At 37.4% G+C, this 19018-nt stretch overlaps 1 protein-coding gene across 1 annotated transcript in view; it reads right to left on the bottom strand.

Annotated features, from left to right (window-relative positions):
• The window catches only part of nonC (serine/threonine-protein kinase Smg1), a 794437-nt gene that overhangs the window by 658675 nt on the left and 116744 nt on the right, over positions 1–19018 (bottom strand). Inside the window, 1 exon segment of the mRNA XM_068225601.1 lies at positions 18272–18423. Within this exon segment, the coding sequence (XP_068081702.1) occupies positions 18272–18423 (152 nt within the window).

Genomic DNA, 19018 nt, shown 5'->3' with positions numbered 1-19018 from the left:
CTATAAATGACGTAAATAACGCCTCGGCATTCGTCACCGGATTTACATCTTGGTTTTTACATGAAAAGTTCAGTTTCTGGTTTCTTTCTACACACTGGACACTCTCCTTATGTTTTTTCGTTTGCATATGCTTGAGTATATCGCATTTCCCACCATGTGCAACTGAAAATTCACACCTACATATAGTACAGAATGTGAACGTTGGTCCCTTTCTGGATTCACTCAAACACGGAAACTCTTCCCTATAAGCACTTTTAAACACTGCATCATATTTCTTTTTTGACATTTTGGCCAAAACAAATATTAAGGCACAACACGAGCACTTCTACGGGTAAAACAACTATGGTGTGCTACTTCTGAGGTTAGGTTACTCCAAAGAGAATGTTACTCGCTTGACTCGCTTGCAAAGAGAATGACTGTATTATAGATCAAAGAGCAGCACATGACTAGCCACCGTGCCCCGTACTGCCATCTGGTATCATTATTAGAACTACTATCGACCAGCCATACTCAGCCATATATCGATAGAACGAGGAAATACGCGGGAGTTTAAAATAACACGAAAATTACGGATATTGCTCTGAAAATCGGGAGATCGGACCCGGCGATCGGGAGATCGGGAGGAACGATGAAAAATCGGGAGTCTCCCGCTCAAATCGGGAGACTTGGCACGTCTGCGGGGATCCATATACAGTATGCATGGTGTGCACATTGTTGTTCTGTCGTTCCATGTATTGGGTCTTCTCGTAAGATATTTGTAGACCTGTTTTGGCAGCTATTTCATATAAGCGTTCCAGTGCTTCCTTTGCCTCCTGTGTATTATTGCGAAGTATGGCTATGTCATCTGAAAATCCCAGACATTTTATGATTGTTTTTGTTTCACGTGTTCGTCCCAGCTGTATTCCTTTAACTTGTTCCTCCCACTGCTTGATAATTTTGTCCAACACCATGTTGAACAAGATTGGTGAGAGCCCGTCTCCTTGTCGGACACCTGTGTGTATCTGGAAGGGTTCCGAAATTTCTCCCATGAACTTGATCTTGGAGGTGGTGTCTGTAAGTGTCTGTTGTATAAGTGCTCTGGTTTTTCTGTCAATGCCATATTCTTCCAGTACGTCAAAGAGCGTCTGTCTGTCTATGGAGTCGTACGCTTTTTTAAAGTCCACATAGGTAACTACAGTGTTTCTTGTTTGTCTAACTTTCAAAAGTGTTCTTAAGTTCCAGATCTGTTCGATGCATGATCTCCCTTTTCTGTAGCCTGCCTGGTATTCACCTATTTGTGGATCTGCTTGTGGTTCTAGCCTGTTTAATAGCACCTTAGAGAAAATTTTGTACGCAACTGGTACTAGCGAAATACCTCACTAATTATTTGGATCTGACTTATCACCCTTTTTATGTAATGGATGGATTAATGCACATTTCCATTCCTCTGGCACTTTCTCTGTGACCCAAATATCTGTGATAATCTTATGGATTTTTTGGTGATGTTTTCATCTTGGAGCTTCCAGATCTCGGCGATAATACCATCCTCTCCTGCTGCTCTGTTATTTTTCATTTGTTTTATGATTTCCTCTATCTCTTCTATTGTGGGTGGATTAGAATCGGGGTTGGATGTAGTTTTTTGGAATGTTAGTTTTTCTGTGGGTTTCTTGCAATTAAGAAGTTTATCAAAGTAATGCTTGAGAATTTTAGAGTTTTCTTTCGTGTTTTTTTCCAGAGATCCATCTGTTCTTCGGAAGCAGAGGCTAGGAGGCTGATAGCCTTTAATATTTTCTTTGAAAGTTCTATAAAAATTTCTTGTGTTATTTCTCTTGAAATCTTCCTCAATTTCTTTTAGCCTGTTATTGTCGTATGCTCGTTTTTCTCTTCTGATTTCCTTCGATGATTGTTTCTGAACTAAGTGAAATTCCTTCCATGTTTCTGATGTTCTGTTACTGCTGAACTTCTCCCATGCTTGTTTTCTTCTCTCAATGGCTTGATCACAACTTACATTCCACCATCATGTTTTCGTTTTCCCAGCGCATTGCCTTCTGAACTGTCTTCGCAAGATCTGCCCAAATGTCTGTTGAATGCCTATGAATTTCTTCAACGATTTTTTCCCTGTTTATCTTCAAGTAATCCAGATCAGGTTTGACTATTTTGTTTTGCGCTGTCTTTTTCTGTCTTGGGATTGGCCTAATCTTAACTTGTAGCAAATAATGATCAGACTCTAAGAATTCTTTACGCATTCTGACATTTAAAATTTCCCGCATATATTATTATTATTATTATTATTATTATTATTATTATTATTATTATTATTATTATGTACGTAGTCAATCGCATTGTTTGTGAGGTTATGTCATGAAACTTGTGCTGTATATAGATATATAAGAGTTCAGTTAATGTAAGAACCCATAATTAATAATAATAATAATAATAATAATAATAATAATAATAATAATAATAATAATAATAATGCTACTTGATTTACATCACACTAACAACTTTTACGGTTTTCGGAGATGCCGAGGTGCCGGAATTTTGTCCCGCAGGAGTTCTTTTTACGTGCCAGTAAATCTACCGACACGAGGCTGACATATTGAGCACCTTCAAGTATCACCGGACTGGCCAAGTTGGGGTCAGAAGGCCACCGCCTCAACCATCTGAGCCACTCAACCCAGCAGAACCTATAATTAATAGTATATAATTTATTATTACCTGTATATATGATTTGTAATCCACTACAGTATTGTGAAACATACTCTAACATCCAGAATGGCACTAGGTAAGACGAGATGATTGTATAATACTCTTTACATTATAACCATGTTGTTAGGCACTCGAGAACTCACTAGAAGGTATTCTGTAACATTTTTCTAGAAGCCTGGCCAGGCACATATATATAGAGGTGGTCAGAATGGTGGAGACGAGTTACTGTTCAGCAAGAGTTATGGTTTAACAGGAGTATACTTGTAACCACGTGTTGTGTTTAGGCAGACATGTTTGTAAGCAGTCAGCAGTCAATTGTTTTAAGATTGCAATCTCCATATGGCATGTGTGTTTAGTGATAGGCAGCTGTTAAAATGGTGGTTTGATGATGTTTCTGACGTCAGGGCTTTGTTAGTGACGGCAGTTAGGTTGTATGCATGATTAATGTGTAATGTGTAGATAAATAGTTCTAAATAAATAAGTGTACCAACTGACAGCATTGTGTGTGCATCTTTGTGGATACAACAACAGTCCGCCTTTATAATTAAATCTGCCGAAAAATTCAGGTCACATATTCTGCTTTTGGCCAACAATTGCTTTTCTGCAGAATAACTATAGCCCACTTCGCAAACATATTATTTTCTTTTGGCAGTCTAAAAATCATCTACCTTCAAGCTTCCTTCCGTAACCCGATTTACAACCAGGAACAAAACAGTACATTTTCTCGAAATAATAGAAAACTAGTTGATTCCACACACAAAGCACTGCACAGATGCTAACACGGACTTTCAGAAAATATTAAAACAAACAAATAGGCATTAAAATTATCACAACTTCACGCACGCTCGCTATACCTTCGCCGACAATTTGGTGCATGTGTTGTTGCAGCTGGTTCGTTGAGACTGCAGTGCCACGCTCCGCCACGACCACCAACTACAATGTTAAGAGAGCGGAGTGATCACACTTGGTATTCTATTCGTCATGGTATTACTTTATTTTCACTAGTTCATCATATTAATTAATTCTTACAACTTTCAGTTAGTGTATTGTATTCACAAAGACGCACACAAAATTCTGTCAGCTGTGTACACTATTTTACTTACAAATTGTATTTACATCTTCCATACTCACGCACTAACGAACTGCCATCTTGATAAACAAAACGCTACTAAGAAAAGTAAGGAGAGACTGCAACAGCTGCATGTCAACTACCAACCCAACAAAACCAATTCACATACTTTACTTCAAATACTTGGCTAACACGACTTCCACACAAGTCTCATCAAAACAAATCAACTCTAACCTCAAGACTGCCTTTTTATATACGTTGCCTGGCCAGGATTTCAGAAGAATATGACAACATGTTTTCTCGTAAATTCGAGAGTCTCCAATAGCCTACTTAGAATGTAAGGAACTCTCTATACACTTCTAGTCGCACCATGCATTGTTCTGAACTTATTACAGTGTACTGCACAATGTTGCCTTGGACTATACATCATATATATATATATAGGTAATAATAAAATATATACTACTAATTATGTGTTCTTACATTAAATAAACTCATTAATATATATATACAACAGATGTTTCATTACACAACCTCGCAAATCATACAATCGTGATTTATATCAATAAAGTCCGGACATAATCACACAATAATAATAATAATAATAATAATAGATGTGAACAACTTCATAGCCCCACCTGACAAGTCATAATAATAACAGGCTAACAACAACAACAACAACAACAATAATAATAATAATAATAATAATAATTATAATAATTGCATTATTTACCCACAGGTTAAAGAATATTCTTTCCTAGTTATATTAGTCTATTACACTTGCTTCAGTGTATGTAGCCCGATGAACCATTGCATTTTGACCACCCCAACCCAGGAACATTTTGCACCTGGAGCGGGGAGAGTAATACACAAAAGCTTTGCACACTATTCCAATCAGCTCCCTGGGCTACGTCCACTGCCTGAACTCAACTGCGACAGCTGGAAGAAAGGATCAAATTTTCCGCCACTACCAGCGTGAACACTCCGATAGTTCCTCACACTCGAAGCCAGGCCACACCTCCATTCATCCAAAAACCCTTACCATGAAGATGGAATATAGTAATAAATGTATTTCCTGAGTTCAAGGCCATTCCTAAATCAAATCGTAATGGCTTTTTCATTTTGTTTCAGATTTGCTTTAGTGAAGAGTCCACATTTAAAATTTTGGCAAATAAACTACAGTTTGTACGACGGCGCCCCGGTGAAAAGTACCACCCCGATTGTGTTGTGCAGACTGTGAAACATCCCACCAAAGTCATGGTTGGGTCTGTCAGTCATCAGTGTGAAATGCACCAGACATCTGTACGTGGTTGAGGGAGCAATGAGGCAAGTCCAGTACAAGGAGGTGAAGGTTCCTAGCTCAAATAAAAGAATGGTTCCCTAACGGAGAACCATTTGTGTTTGTGCAAGACGGAGCTCCATATCACACAGCGTGATCAGTAGAAACCTTTTTGCAGCAAGAAAACGTCCCATTGTTATACAGGCCAGGAAATTCACTGGACTTGAATCCAATATCATGGGTTATGAACTTCATGTTGTTGGTCCATATTGAACTGAGGTAACATATAAATAATGCACAGGAGAGTTTTCCACCTATTCAATACTAAGTTGTATTTACATTACATGGCACTAGTCTCAACACTACTCGGGGTCATCAGCCATATTAAACATACACAATATTTGGCAAAATGTTTATATATTACCAGGACCTACTGAATTCCATGACTCTATAATCATACTAAAAAATTTTAACCTACAACACAGAGCACCTCATTTGTACTTTTATTCCAGACTATTTAGCACATTTAGTGTACTTTTATTACTCACCTACGTCACACGTAATATTTCATTTTCATTTGCAACATTTTGAGCGCCATAGCCCTTGCCTAATTCAACCACACTTCATATTGTAAATTATATATTCATAAGATTCTTACTGCTTAGAAACATGTTTTAGGATTTTGCCAAATATTGTGTACGTTTAATATGGCTGATGATGACCCCAAGTAGGGTTGAAACTAGTCCCATGTAATGTAAATACAACTTAGTATTGAATAGGTGGAAAACTCTCCTGTGCAATATTTATGTTATCTTGAACCCAATAGAAAATGTTTGGGAACAGGTGAAAAGGGAAGTGGCAAAGGAAACAATCACGACAAAAATTGGTCTCATTAAAAAGATTATTCAAGTCTGGTATCACCCACAGATGCAGGATACCGTATGATCTTGTATTAACAGTATGCCAGGCAGCATTTATAATAGCTAAAGGCAGCTTGATAAAGTACTGAGATGTTTGGCTTAGTTCTGTTTTATCATCACACAGTAAAGGCTAAAAGATCCACTAATTCAATACATTACTTATTCAGATAAAAGCTATTAGCTGACAGCAAATACTAGTACATGTTTGGCCCACTTGGACATCTTCACCTAATACCATCAGTACTAAACCATTTACATTGAATTGTTAAAGAGAACAATGGAATTAATATATGGGGAAACTAGTGTATCACTCAAAATCTAGAAGGAAACATTAAATTAAAATATGCATAGAAAGTGCATCTAGTAAGTCGTAAAACATCGCACATATTACTGGAAAGTTAATCACTAAAGTCTAAAAATTGCTCTTTGACGAGTTGATACAGAAGGTCTCGATGTAATGAGAACCAAATTACGTGTCACATATAACTAAGTGCATAAAAACGTTTAAAATAAGGATAAATATCCTCCTGCTGCATGGATCAGTCTTATTTTATGTTGCGGTGAACTTCAACAGGGAACCATTGAATTTTTTGAATATGGAGATTTTGCTAACGATGCGTAACATGTAAAACGAGCAAAGTTTATAAACAAAGAAAATATCCAAATTAGATTAAAGACTAAAGAGAAAGAACCTAAACAGGAAAGTAAAAGTTATGTGACAACATGTACTAGCATTTGCTGTCACGTCATAACTTTCATCTGAATAAATAGTGTATTGAATTGGTGAATCTTTTATATTTGTATTTGTTTAGTAACGTCAATTCAAAACCAACATTCTGTTCTGTCATTCAATAATACTCTGGTGCAATCACGATTCTAATTCTTAAACTTGATGTGTTTGTTGCTTACAGGTTTCTATTTTTTGAGTTGTTTGGAACTGCACTGTACTCACAGAACATTATATTCATGATTACAATCAGTTAGGCAGACTCCTAGTTATTACTCAGTTACTACGCTATTCTTACATTGTATTGTGTACTTGCTCATAGTGTGACAGTGTAATGTACATTAACTCTTGGTGGCATATCCAGACTGTGATTATTATGAAGCGATAAGTTGTAAGATAAGGCCAACTGAGAAATTAAGCTACTTGTTATGAAGAGACTTAATTTTTTATAAATTTATTTCATTAATTAAGCAGACCCGGCCAACAGCTGGAAACTGCAGATGATGACGATTTCATTAATTGTGGTTGGCAGCTTCCGAGACACTTTCTGATTGGTCGGATGATTATGTCAGGTTCATCATCAAGTTGTGATATGGTATAATAAGCAAGACATATCAAATTCAATAGAGTATTGAAGGCACAAAGTTCCTTTTCTTCAAAATCAATCAAAAATATTGGCGCCCGACAGCATGGTGCTCTATAACCTGAGATGTTCAATTTCAATACATGCAAGGTCCTGAAATGTGAAATGCAGACGTGAAAACAATGCAACACCATTGAGGTTAAGCAGCGAAGTAACACAACTCAAATTCGTGGAATCATTCGCGGATATTGGATTCTTGTTCATAACCCAAATCCGACTGCTGAAACCACCACCTTCAACGGAGTGCAGCATAAATTAGTTATTAGGCAAATACGATTCGATTACGTACATACAAAGAAGAAAAGATGACAAGATTTTAAAGTTGACTTTACATTCTTCTTACCACTCAATGCAAGAATCTCTGAGAGTCCCTTTGACATATACACCATTCTTGCTACAAATTCTCTTAGATCCTCGTCTCCTCTCAGCACATATTTATGTAATATAAAAGTGAACTGATCAACATAATAATCGGAGGAAAATTGCAATTAAAATCCATTGATCTTCCCGATGTCATAAATGTAAAAGATCCAGTTTCCTTTGTCATATAACCTCAATTCAGTAACACGACTCATTTGAATTTATACATGACCTTCACGCAATCCCTTCGAATTTGTACATACAGTATAACCTCAATTTCAATATCTTGCAACTAACGAAACTGAAGCAATCGCATGGTCAAGTAAAAGGCGCGTTAAGAATGATTAATTCAATTATAGCTAACATGTCAAAATCAGAGGCGAAGGTTAGAATTTTAACATGTGAAGAGCTATGGAATTCTTCTGAAGAGGTACAAATTAAAGTAGAGGAAATGGAGATCACTGATGTGAAAGCTGCACAACCATTTCTAGAGGAATGTGAGGGAGAACCAGAGATCTATTTGAATCTATTTAATGTATTTACTTGGTTATTAGACCATTTGTTTTTCCACATTTACAGGCAAAAAAAGTAAGGGGTTGTCCAATATGCAACAACTTCAAATTTTGTGCAGTGAACACATGACTTCTAGGCTATGAAGAGCTATACACTGTACATGTAAACAGACGACGCTATTCCTTAACAAACTTATGAATGTATTCAGAGTTTTACTGGCTATTTTTGTTGGAAGGCAGTATTTCTAAATTTAAAAAGAATAAGTGGTGAATACATGACTTTTAGGCCTACATAAAAAGTAAATATAATCAGTTTTAGTTACTCTTATATCACATCATTCGTATCATCTTTAACTCCTCTGATGAGGTTGAAGTCAGGAAGGGCATCCTGTTATAAAAACTCGCTACGAAGATTCATCTCACTTCATACTCGACCCCGTACAGAAAAGGGATAAGGGTATCGTATTAAGCAATATTAAAACAAAAGAACGTAATGGCAGTCGTTTGTGTCTGTCAGTTAAGTAGTAGGCCTACCACACAACAAACCTGATCACTGCTTTCATTTGAATTATCATTGTTTTGCGCCGCCAATTTCCTTTTTGCAACTTAAAAAATAGTTTTGTTCCCAACTATAGAGTCCAAACAGTGAGAACTTATTCGCAAATGGTTTCTGGAGATGGTCTCTGTTATTCCCAAATGGTGTATGTGTAGCAGAAGCCACTCCTTCTGTATAAAGCCATGCTGTAAAAAGCGTGCCAACCCACCAGCTGATAACTAGCATATGTTACGAGTTGTACTTCCGACTGTAATACACAGTGACTGGAAGCATTCCTTGGGTAACTGCGGCTATTGAAAGCCAGACCTTTATTTTTAAATATAGTTCATGGTTGTTCTCTACATTTATCACATCAGGATATACCTTAACAGCTGTAATTGAGATAAGACAGGCCACATTGTTTTGGTTAGGTATGCTACAAAGTGCTCGGACAGTCTTAAGTTCCTAGAAGGAAAGAATAAAAATAAATAAAAGGAAAGCCTGTCACATTTATGAATATCTACAGGTGTGGCGGTATTACGTTTTATTATCATAATGTTTAATTTATGCATGTTCACTGCCTTTATACTTTTTTTAATTAACGCATAGTATGTTCTGATTGGCATCTCTGAAAATCATAAAAGTAGTTAGTGGAGACGTAAAATCAATATTATTATTTAGGGGCATTGGAGAGTACAACAATCGTTATGATTGGATTGTTTTTATCGAGCTTTAAACCTACTTCTCCCCAAAGATTACGTAGGCTATATTGGCCCGAGTCACAAGATATTAAACGATCACTTTGTTAATGATCTCGCCTGCTATATTAATAGCAACAACAGTGAATATTTCGTAACTAAATTAAACTCATTTCCTCACCCCGAGGTGGTGCACCCCTAATGGAGGGGAGCTGCATATACCTTTCTACCACATATCAACTTTCTGCCATTCTTAAATCTCTGGCAGTACGGTACCGGGAATCGAACTCAGGCCTCCGAGAACAGCAGCTAATTGTGTTAACCATTACGCTGACAGATATTCTGAACTACAAAAAACAGACATATAGAATGACTGATGCGTGCTTTAATTGTGCAGGTCGGACATGAAACTATTCACCTATTTGTACATCATCATCAGAGCTGCAGTAGGCCTACATAACGGAGGCGACATTTCTTAACTACGAAACACAGGCGTAGCGCATGACTTTGATGTGTTTTCATTGCGCGGGTCACAGACGAAATTATTCACAAATTTGTGTGATGTCACAGAGCTGCAGTAAGGCTTGTACCCGCTTCGAAGCGGAATCACTCTCCTCTGACTAATTATGTTGCGGGGTCTTGTATGCAAGATTTATATTTTTCATTTTCTTTGTCCTAAAATGCCAGAGAGGGTGTGTGTGTGTGTGTGTGTGTGTGTGTGTGTGTGTGTGTGTGTGTGTGTGTGTGTGTGTGTGTGTGTGTGTGTGTGTGTGCGCGCGCGTGCATAATACAGGAGTAAATACGGTATTTCAGTGCCGTTACACAATTGAATACAATAATAAATGAAGAAAAGGACGTTCAAAATAATTTGCTAGCTCAAATGAATGCAGCCGTAAACAATGCAATTCATCAACAGGAAGTTCCACAAAATCATAACAGAAGAACACAGAAATTACCAGAAATTAAATTACCAGAATTCAACGGCAAATTCACAAAATGGCTGCTTTTTAAAAACAGTTATGAGTCAACCATTCATAATGATACTCAACTGACAAATATGCAAAAAATATCAATATATGATCGGTCTTCTGCAGGCCAAGGCATGCAAAGTCATTCAAGGTTTTACCATTTCAGGAGAAAACTACACAAGTGCCTGAAACTTGCTTGTAGACATGTATAATAAATCAAATTATGATAATCAAGACACATCTAGATGAACTTTTTATAAGTTTCCTACAGTTTTCGAAGAGAACAAATCTGAATCACCCAGGCAATTACAAATTAATATTCAAAATTCACTGACTTCGTTAAAAGCAATGTAGCAACCAGCACAATATTGGGATACAATGGTTATTCATCTAGCAAAGGAGCAGTTGGATTTCATAGAGCAAAGAAACCGGCAGTAAAGGGTGAAAGGCAACACTTCAGAGAAGACGCCAATGTTGGAGGATTTCTTGAAATTTTTAACCCAACGTTCCCAAACATACATGCTGTTACACCACAACAAAACCAAGACATTCAATACAAAGGCAAATCCGAAGGACAAATAACCTAGGAAGAAAGTTATGATAACGACTCAGGCAAGCTGTAATATTATTGGAGGAAGTCATCCCATTTTTAAATGTGAAGAGTTACTTAAGCTATCAGTTGAAGACAGAAGGAAACTGCTCCAAGGAAAAAAAGTGTCATAATTGTGTGAAACCAGGATATATTGCAAAAAAATTGTAGAGGATCGAAATGCAAGAAATGTGGACTACACAACAGACTTTTCCCTGCAGAGGAAGATGGCAAAAAAAAAAAAAAAAAAAATAGTTAAAGATAACCAAGTGCCCATAAACCTTTGGGTCAAATCTCAGCATTCACTTCCTTCTCTCAATGCCAGCTTGGCAAAAGAAATGACACTGCAAATACTTCTGTCAACGGCTTTAATTAACGTGAAAGATGCTCGTGGAAGAAAAAAGACATGTTGAGCCATTTTGAATACGGGATCTCAGTTAAATCTAATAAAAGACCTGTATAAGAAGCTTGCTTTACAGAACATCAAGAGAAACACACAATTCATTGGAGTAGATTATTCCAAAGTGGAAACAAGAAAGATTACGAGAGTACACCCCGCTTCAAAGAATGATGGATTTGAGGTGGAAGCAGAATTTCTGGTTTTGCCAACTATAACAGCACAATTGCCACAATTGGAGATTAAGAAAGACAAGATTATTATTCCAAAGGACATTCGCTTGGCAGACCCCACATTCAACAAGCCTGGAGACACACATATTGATTGGTGCTGGACTTTATTGGAAAATAGTCATAGGTCCACCCAAGAATGAAGCTGAAGGACAGCTAGCTCTGAAAAAACACCCAATTAGGCTGGACTATAGGTGGTAAAGTTTGAGAATAAACAAGGATCAGCAACTGCATGCATGAAAATCAGCAATCAACAATTATCAGATCAGATGGAAAAATTCTGGAAACAAGAGGCAACTCCAGAAATTCAGCATTACACATCAGAAGGAAGAAAATGTGAAACACCGTTCATGGAGACCGATTTGAGAGATACAACAGGTAGATTCATCGTAAGGCTTCCTATAAAGCCAAAAGTCATCCTCTGAGAATCAAGAAAAAACACTAAACTGACTAGAATCATTAGTCAAGAGATTAAGCAGACTACCAGAACTCAAGACTGCTTACGCAGATTTCATTGACAAATATCAAAAACAAGGGCATATGAGCTTTATTGAAACAAACCAAAATCAAGATGTACTAAATTCATACTTCCTACGTCCAGATAGCGACACCAGAAAGGTAAGAGTGGTATTTGATGCCTCGGCGAAAACATCACTTAGGACGTCACTCAATGACAAGCGCATGACAGAACCTAATTTACAACATGATTTTTCCACATTGTAGTTAAATTTTGCAGCCATGTCACAACATCAGATGGCGAAAAATGTTTCGGCAATTTCTCGTCTGCCCTGAAGATTGAGCATTTTGTGGCAAGACGAATCTTCAGACCCTGTTAGGCTTAATCAGTTGAACATAGTAACATACAGAACAGCATCAGCACATTACCGTGCCATAAAATGTCTAAATGAATTGGCCACTCTCATTGAAAATGAATTTCCAGCAGCAGCAAAGGCTATTCGTGATGATTTTTATATGGATGACTGCTTAAGAGGAGGAGACATACTAGAAGATGTGAACAGATTACAGCGGCAAATACAAGATATTCTCAAGAGTGGTGGAACGCATTTGAGGAAATGGAGGTCCAACAGTAAACGGATCTTGCAGGATTCGGAGAGTAAAAGCGATGAAGGGACTTTACTGGTTTTAGACAAAGGTGAAACTAGTAAGACTCTTGGACTTCTTTGGGACTCTGCACAAGATCGCCTTCAGTTTCGAGTTGAGCTGGCAAAGCAGTCACCAAGATCCAAAACAGAAGTTGCCTCCAAAACCACAGATTTTTGTCCAACCAGAACTCATGGGTCCAGTACTGATCAAATGGAAGTTGATGCGAAACTTATGGGTAGATGGATTGGACTGGGATCAGCCATTGTCCCCAGAGCACCTTCAGACTTGGAATGAGAACAATATATCATTAGATAGACTGAACAACACCAGAATTATGAGAAGCGTAAATCCAGGAATTCGCTGTAGCTCTTTTTATTTGTTTGATTTAGTGATACTTTAAAGAAGGCTTTTGGTGCCTGCATTTATGCCGTTTGTCAAACACAAAGTGGTCTCTACATTTCCAATTTACTTTGTGGGAAGACGAAAGTAGCTCTTTTGAAAACAATTTTGTTTCAAGTAGGTTATACCTATCTTCTTAAATTGCATTGTGTAGATTACAGTACTCCTTGTCTTTGAATCTTGTTTTACTTTTCCCGGGTGTGAGGTTACATTTGACAGTGAATGGCGTTATCCAAGAGCATTATTTCAATAAATGCACCTTGTTGGATACAAGATAGGAATATTTTCCCTACAAAATTTGAAAGGTTACACTGTGAATCAAGGTGATTGCATGCTATAAAGGATCTTAGAACATGTTGTGATGAGCAAGGGTTGGCATTTCTGAACTTCGAGTTAGTGGCGATTGTCACAGTTTTAATGTAGTGTTGCCCAAATTTTAAAGGACTTTATATACTAGTTTAGGATTTACAATGTTAATTATTTAGCTTCTTGTTTCACATTTTATTAAATATTTCAGTTCAACACCTTAAGATTGACTAAAGGCTGAAGATGCCCTCTAGAAAGGGCAAAACATGTATTGTAAAACTCTATAGCTGTATATAAATGTAACCACATAAAAGTGGATAGTATTGAATAGGTGGACCCATAAAATACCTTTGTTATTTTCTTGTATAATAACTATCAATACGGAAAAATCATGAGTATAATAACTTGTATTATTATATTCAATGTGATCGATCATCTTCGGTATAGATATGTCGCTATGTGCACTAGCAAACTCTGGTCGACAATCAAACTCAAAGGTGACATCGGAGTGACGCAAGTGTAATAGACCGATTTAACTTGGAAACAATATTCTTTAAGCCATGGGTAAATAATGCAAATATTTATTATTACCGTTATTATTACTAATATTATTATTATTATTGCTACTTGAGAGGTATGGCTATGAAGTGTCTACATCCAACTATTTATTATTATTATTATTATTATTATTATTATTATTATTATTATTATTTACGTAGCAATAACCGGACTTTATTTGGTATAAATCACTATCGTATTATTTGTGAGGTTATGTCATGAAACATGTGCTGTATATATATATGAGTTTATTTAATTTAAGAACACTGAATTAATAGTATATAATTTATTATTACCTGTATATATGATGTAGAATCCACTACAATATTGTGCAACACACTGTAATATCCAGAATATGTATCTTTGGCACTACATAATTGTAGAAAGTTCTTTACATTATAACTAGGCTATTAGGCACTCTAGAATTTACTAGAAAATATGTTTTGCAATATCCTTCTAGAAGCCTGGCAAGGCAACATATATAAAGAGAGTCTCGAGTTGAATTATTGTTTAACAGCAGCTGTTTTGATGAGACTTGTGTGGAAGTCAATGTAGCGAGTGAAGTATGTGAATTGGTTTTGTTGAGTTGGTAGTTGACATGCATTTGCTGCAGTCTTCTTATTCTTCGCGATAGACAGTTCTTCAAAATGGTGCTTTATTCATGTGTAACGTGTAAATAATTGTAAATAAAAACAGTATGTGCAAGTGACAGCATTTTGTGTACATCTTTGTGAATACCGTACATCAGGAGTCAATTAGTAATACTCGTCGATTGGTGTTCTATATATATAAATGGAAAAGAAAAGATTCCTCCTGATCAATAAAATTTATTATACTTGTAGTTCCTACAATACCGGTTTCGGCCTATTTGGCCATCATCAGCTGGCTAATGTTGATGTTTTGCATGAATTACATTACATTGTTTGAAGGGAGATGCCATCTTTGATTGGCATATCCGGGTATGTCTAATGGGGCATGTAACTTATGATTTATCGTTTAAATTGCGGTACTTAAGTGTAAATGACCCTGAGTTTAAATTGTGATTATAAAAACTTAACCTAAATTTAAGAGCTAATCAGTTGTTGGTTTTTTTTTTTTTCCCTACGGGCTTTACGTCGCACCAACACAGATAGGCCTAGGTCCTATGGCGACGATGGGATAGGAAAGGCCTAGGAGTCGGAAGGAAGCGGCCGTGGCCTTAATTAAGGTACAGCCCCAGCATTTGCCTGGTGTGAAAATGGGAAACCACGGAAAACCATCTTCAGGGCTGCCGACAGTGGGATTCGAACCCACGATCTCCCAGATGCAAGCTCACAGCCGCGCGCCTCTACGCGCACGGCCTAATCAGGTGTACACACACACAATTCACATTAAAATATACTAAAAACATATGTAAAGCACTAATTAATTTATAATGTTTATGTCTTGCACATATCTTCTTCTTTCTTGGTAGAGTCTTATGGCTATGAATTACATCAGTTGATGCTAGTGTTCGTGAACAATAATATAAATAAGTCTAAAACTTGATGAGTTTAATATTGTACGTGTCTTGCGTATGCTTTCTTTTTGTAATTATCCAGCTGTTAATCATAGGTTTGTGTCGGTTGATACTATATTGGTAAACAACGATAGGTTTCTATGATGTATTCTATTTAGTTGGTTAATAGCTAGGTGTATTATAATAAAACACTTGTCATTAAGAAGTCCACCTTAGCTTCATGGCAGGTAAAATCTTGTTCGTTTTGAGTTAGAAGCACAAGATGAAGACGTAGTCTTGTTTTGAATATGATTAAAATTCCGACAGCAGTGGTAGTTCCTTTCCTGTCTATATTTGTGTTCTGGTATTACGGTTATCTGTAAAACATAAATATGTTATGAGTGATGGATTGTGGACTGAAGGAATACCTGAAAACGTGTGTGAATTAGAAAGTGTACTTACTGTTGTTGTTGTTGTTGTGGTGGTTAGGTAGTGCTCTGTTTCGGAACTAGCTGCGTACTGCTGCGGGTTCATCTTGGGCTTATGCCAACTGTGATGGGGGGTGTGGACGGACGAAGGGGTAGGGGGATTGGTTGTTGTGGGGGCAGAAGTGGGGTTGTGCTCTGCTTATTGATTGTTTCGAGACAGTAGTTTTTTAGGGCGAAAATGCCTTGTTGAAGATAATATTGGTTTTTTCTGTAATATCATTTATAATGAAATTGGGATCAGCGTATTGATCCAAATAAATGTAAAACTCTTCTGCTATATTGAACAGGGGCTTTTGGGATTTATGTTTAATATCAAAAATGATATGAAAAATAATAGCAACCTTCCTTTGGTTCTGGAAAGGTGTTTGTTATTCATGAAGATTTTCTTCTATAAGACAGGATCATCAATGCAGAGTATTATGCCAACATGTTGTTGTAAGAAATGAATAAGATCTGGTCAAAAACAAAAATGGGGGAAATCAGGTTTCTTCCTTCCAGAATAATAAGCGCTTAACACATCCTGTGAAACCATGGAAAACATTATGAAACTACAGAGGGACATCCTGCCACATCCAGCTTACAGTCCTGATATAGCCACAAGAGATTTTTGCATATTTGGAAACTGAAGGCGAGTGGTTTGATATAACAACATACGAGTTCAAAAGGGTCTTTAAATGGCTTTGGACAAAATATTTGTGAAAAAGTGCATATAAGCTGAAAGGGAATACTTCAGAGGATATGTTAAATAAGTATGTTTGTAGAAAGGTATTTTCTAAGAAAAAATCCCTCCTAGTTATAGCTGAACCTCAAATACACCATCAAAAGTAGAATTAGTTGATCTGTACATCTTCTGTTCCACGTTTCTTTAAAGAAACTTAAAATTTACTTAGACCTACAGAGAATAAAATGTCTTACTAGCATTTTGGTTTCTTTGTTTAATTTCCATTTGCTTCCAAGTTTGCTCAATTATTCCAGATTTTCAAATTTGTGGTCAATTTCTCACATTACAGATGTTAAAAACAACAAGCACTGAGTGGCCAAAAGTCACGGGAAGGAGTGTCCCATTAGAAAATGTGCCGTGTATGATCCCTATGAGTTGCGGCTAGCTGCGCCATAACTGAGCATTCTGTCACAGACACCAGTGTCATGAAGATGGCAACAAGTCGCAAGTTAATCGATGCTGAACGTACGATGATTATCGGCACACAGGTCATAGCATTGTGGAGATCACATGTGAATTTGGGTTTGAGGTCAACAGTGCCGAGAGTAGACCTTCAATATCGCAGAGAGAATGTTACCACCCCGTAAACCGCTACGCAGGAAGACCACAGGTGTTTAACGAACGGACATCACGCTGCCTCTTGAGAACCATACTGGGTACTCGGCGGAATACTGTGAGTCAGATCACTGCCCAGTTGAATGCTGGGGGTCAGGAAGCCACTTCTACCATGAATGTAAGGAGGCAACTACACCGCATAAGCTTCCACAGTTGGCGACCAACTCATGTCCCTTTGCTGACACCTTAAAACAGCTCAACGACGTGCATGGGCCAGTGAACATAGGCAATGGAACATGGAACAGTGGCGGCATGTGGTAAGGTCCAATGAATCCAGGTTCCAGTTGTATCGAGCTGATGGTCGCGTGAGAGTATGGTGTATGACCCATAAAACTATGGATCCTGCGTGTCAACAAGATTGTGTCGAGGCGGGAGGTGGCTCAGTTCTGGTCTGGGTGGCGTTCTCATGATTGCAATTGGGTCCCACTGCAGGGAGTGCTGACAGGTGCACGTTAGGTGGACATTCTTTCAGACCATCTGCATCCCTTTCTGGCCCTAGAATACCCTGATTGAGATGCCATTTTTCAACCGCTCTATGGTGGTACGCAGGTTGTTGAAGAAGCACTCCAGTGAAGTTACAACCATGGATTGGCCCTTCAGATACCCCGATCTTAATCCAATCAAGCATTTATGGGATGTTGTCGATGCTGGTGTATGCTCCATAAACCCCGCACCAAATACACAAGACCAACTGTGGGTAACAGTGCAAGATGCATGGGCCCAGATTCCTCCAGAACGATTCCAACACCTTGTAGAGTGAATGCCTCACCGTATTGCTGCAGTTTTGAGGGCTCGCGAAGGAGCAACTCGTTATTAAAATGACATTCAATGTTTTCCCACGACTTTTGGCCATCACTGTGTACTATTTTTCATACTAGCTAAATTTTAGAAGCATACCTGGGTTTTACTGGGATATAGGAGAGCAACAATGGGAAGTAAATCCTAAAATAGAAAAGCCAACCAAAACTTAATACTGTATAATATTTACCTTGGCTATCATTCGTAGCATGGAGATCAGAGCTTCTTCACCAAGTTGTGGGACAACAGAAAGTTCAGTCTCTATCAAGAGATACAACTTGACGTTACCCGAGGATGTTTTGGATTGTAAATAAGTAAGGAGCAGGCAGGCACATTCATTTGCTGAAAATGTAAGGATATAGTAGTCAATACCTAGTAGAAACCAGTACCATGCATTGAAAAAAGGATTAACTGTCACATACAAAATATTAATCTGACTGCATTTATATTCATTCAGGATGTCTGTCAGATATTAACTATCTTTCCTGAGGCAAGTTCAGAAGTACCCTATCCTAAATGGGCTGTTATTACAGAGGGGTCGCCACTCACAGAGGCAATTTCAATCAGTATATAAATACATATTTTTACCGTAAGTACATGGCAGAAGAAGAAACCAGACGACCTCTGTATTTTCTTGCCAAATCCAGTTGAAATCACTTTTGGAACAAAAATAAATAAATCTTTTATGTCTGGCAAACTAATGTATTGTTATATTGGCATATATTAATTGAAATTTCAAGCAGTTTATACATATATAACTTTACATATTTTTAACGTGATGAGCAAGTGGCAGATAAAAAGCCCTTGTCATATTTTCTTACCAAAGCCAGTTTGAAGACTTAGAATTTGGAACAAAATTTAAATAAATCTTCTGTTCAGAAAAAATAGCTTTACAAACATGCAAACAAAAATACTGCGTTTCATTACCAGACAATTA

This window comes from Anabrus simplex, chromosome 1, assembly GCF_040414725.1.
Source record: "Anabrus simplex isolate iqAnaSimp1 chromosome 1, ASM4041472v1, whole genome shotgun sequence".
Classification (NCBI taxonomy): Eukaryota; Metazoa; Arthropoda; class Insecta; order Orthoptera; family Tettigoniidae; genus Anabrus; species Anabrus simplex.
The sequence above is the reverse complement of the archived record's forward strand: the minus strand, read 5'-3'. Positions and strand labels throughout refer to the sequence as shown.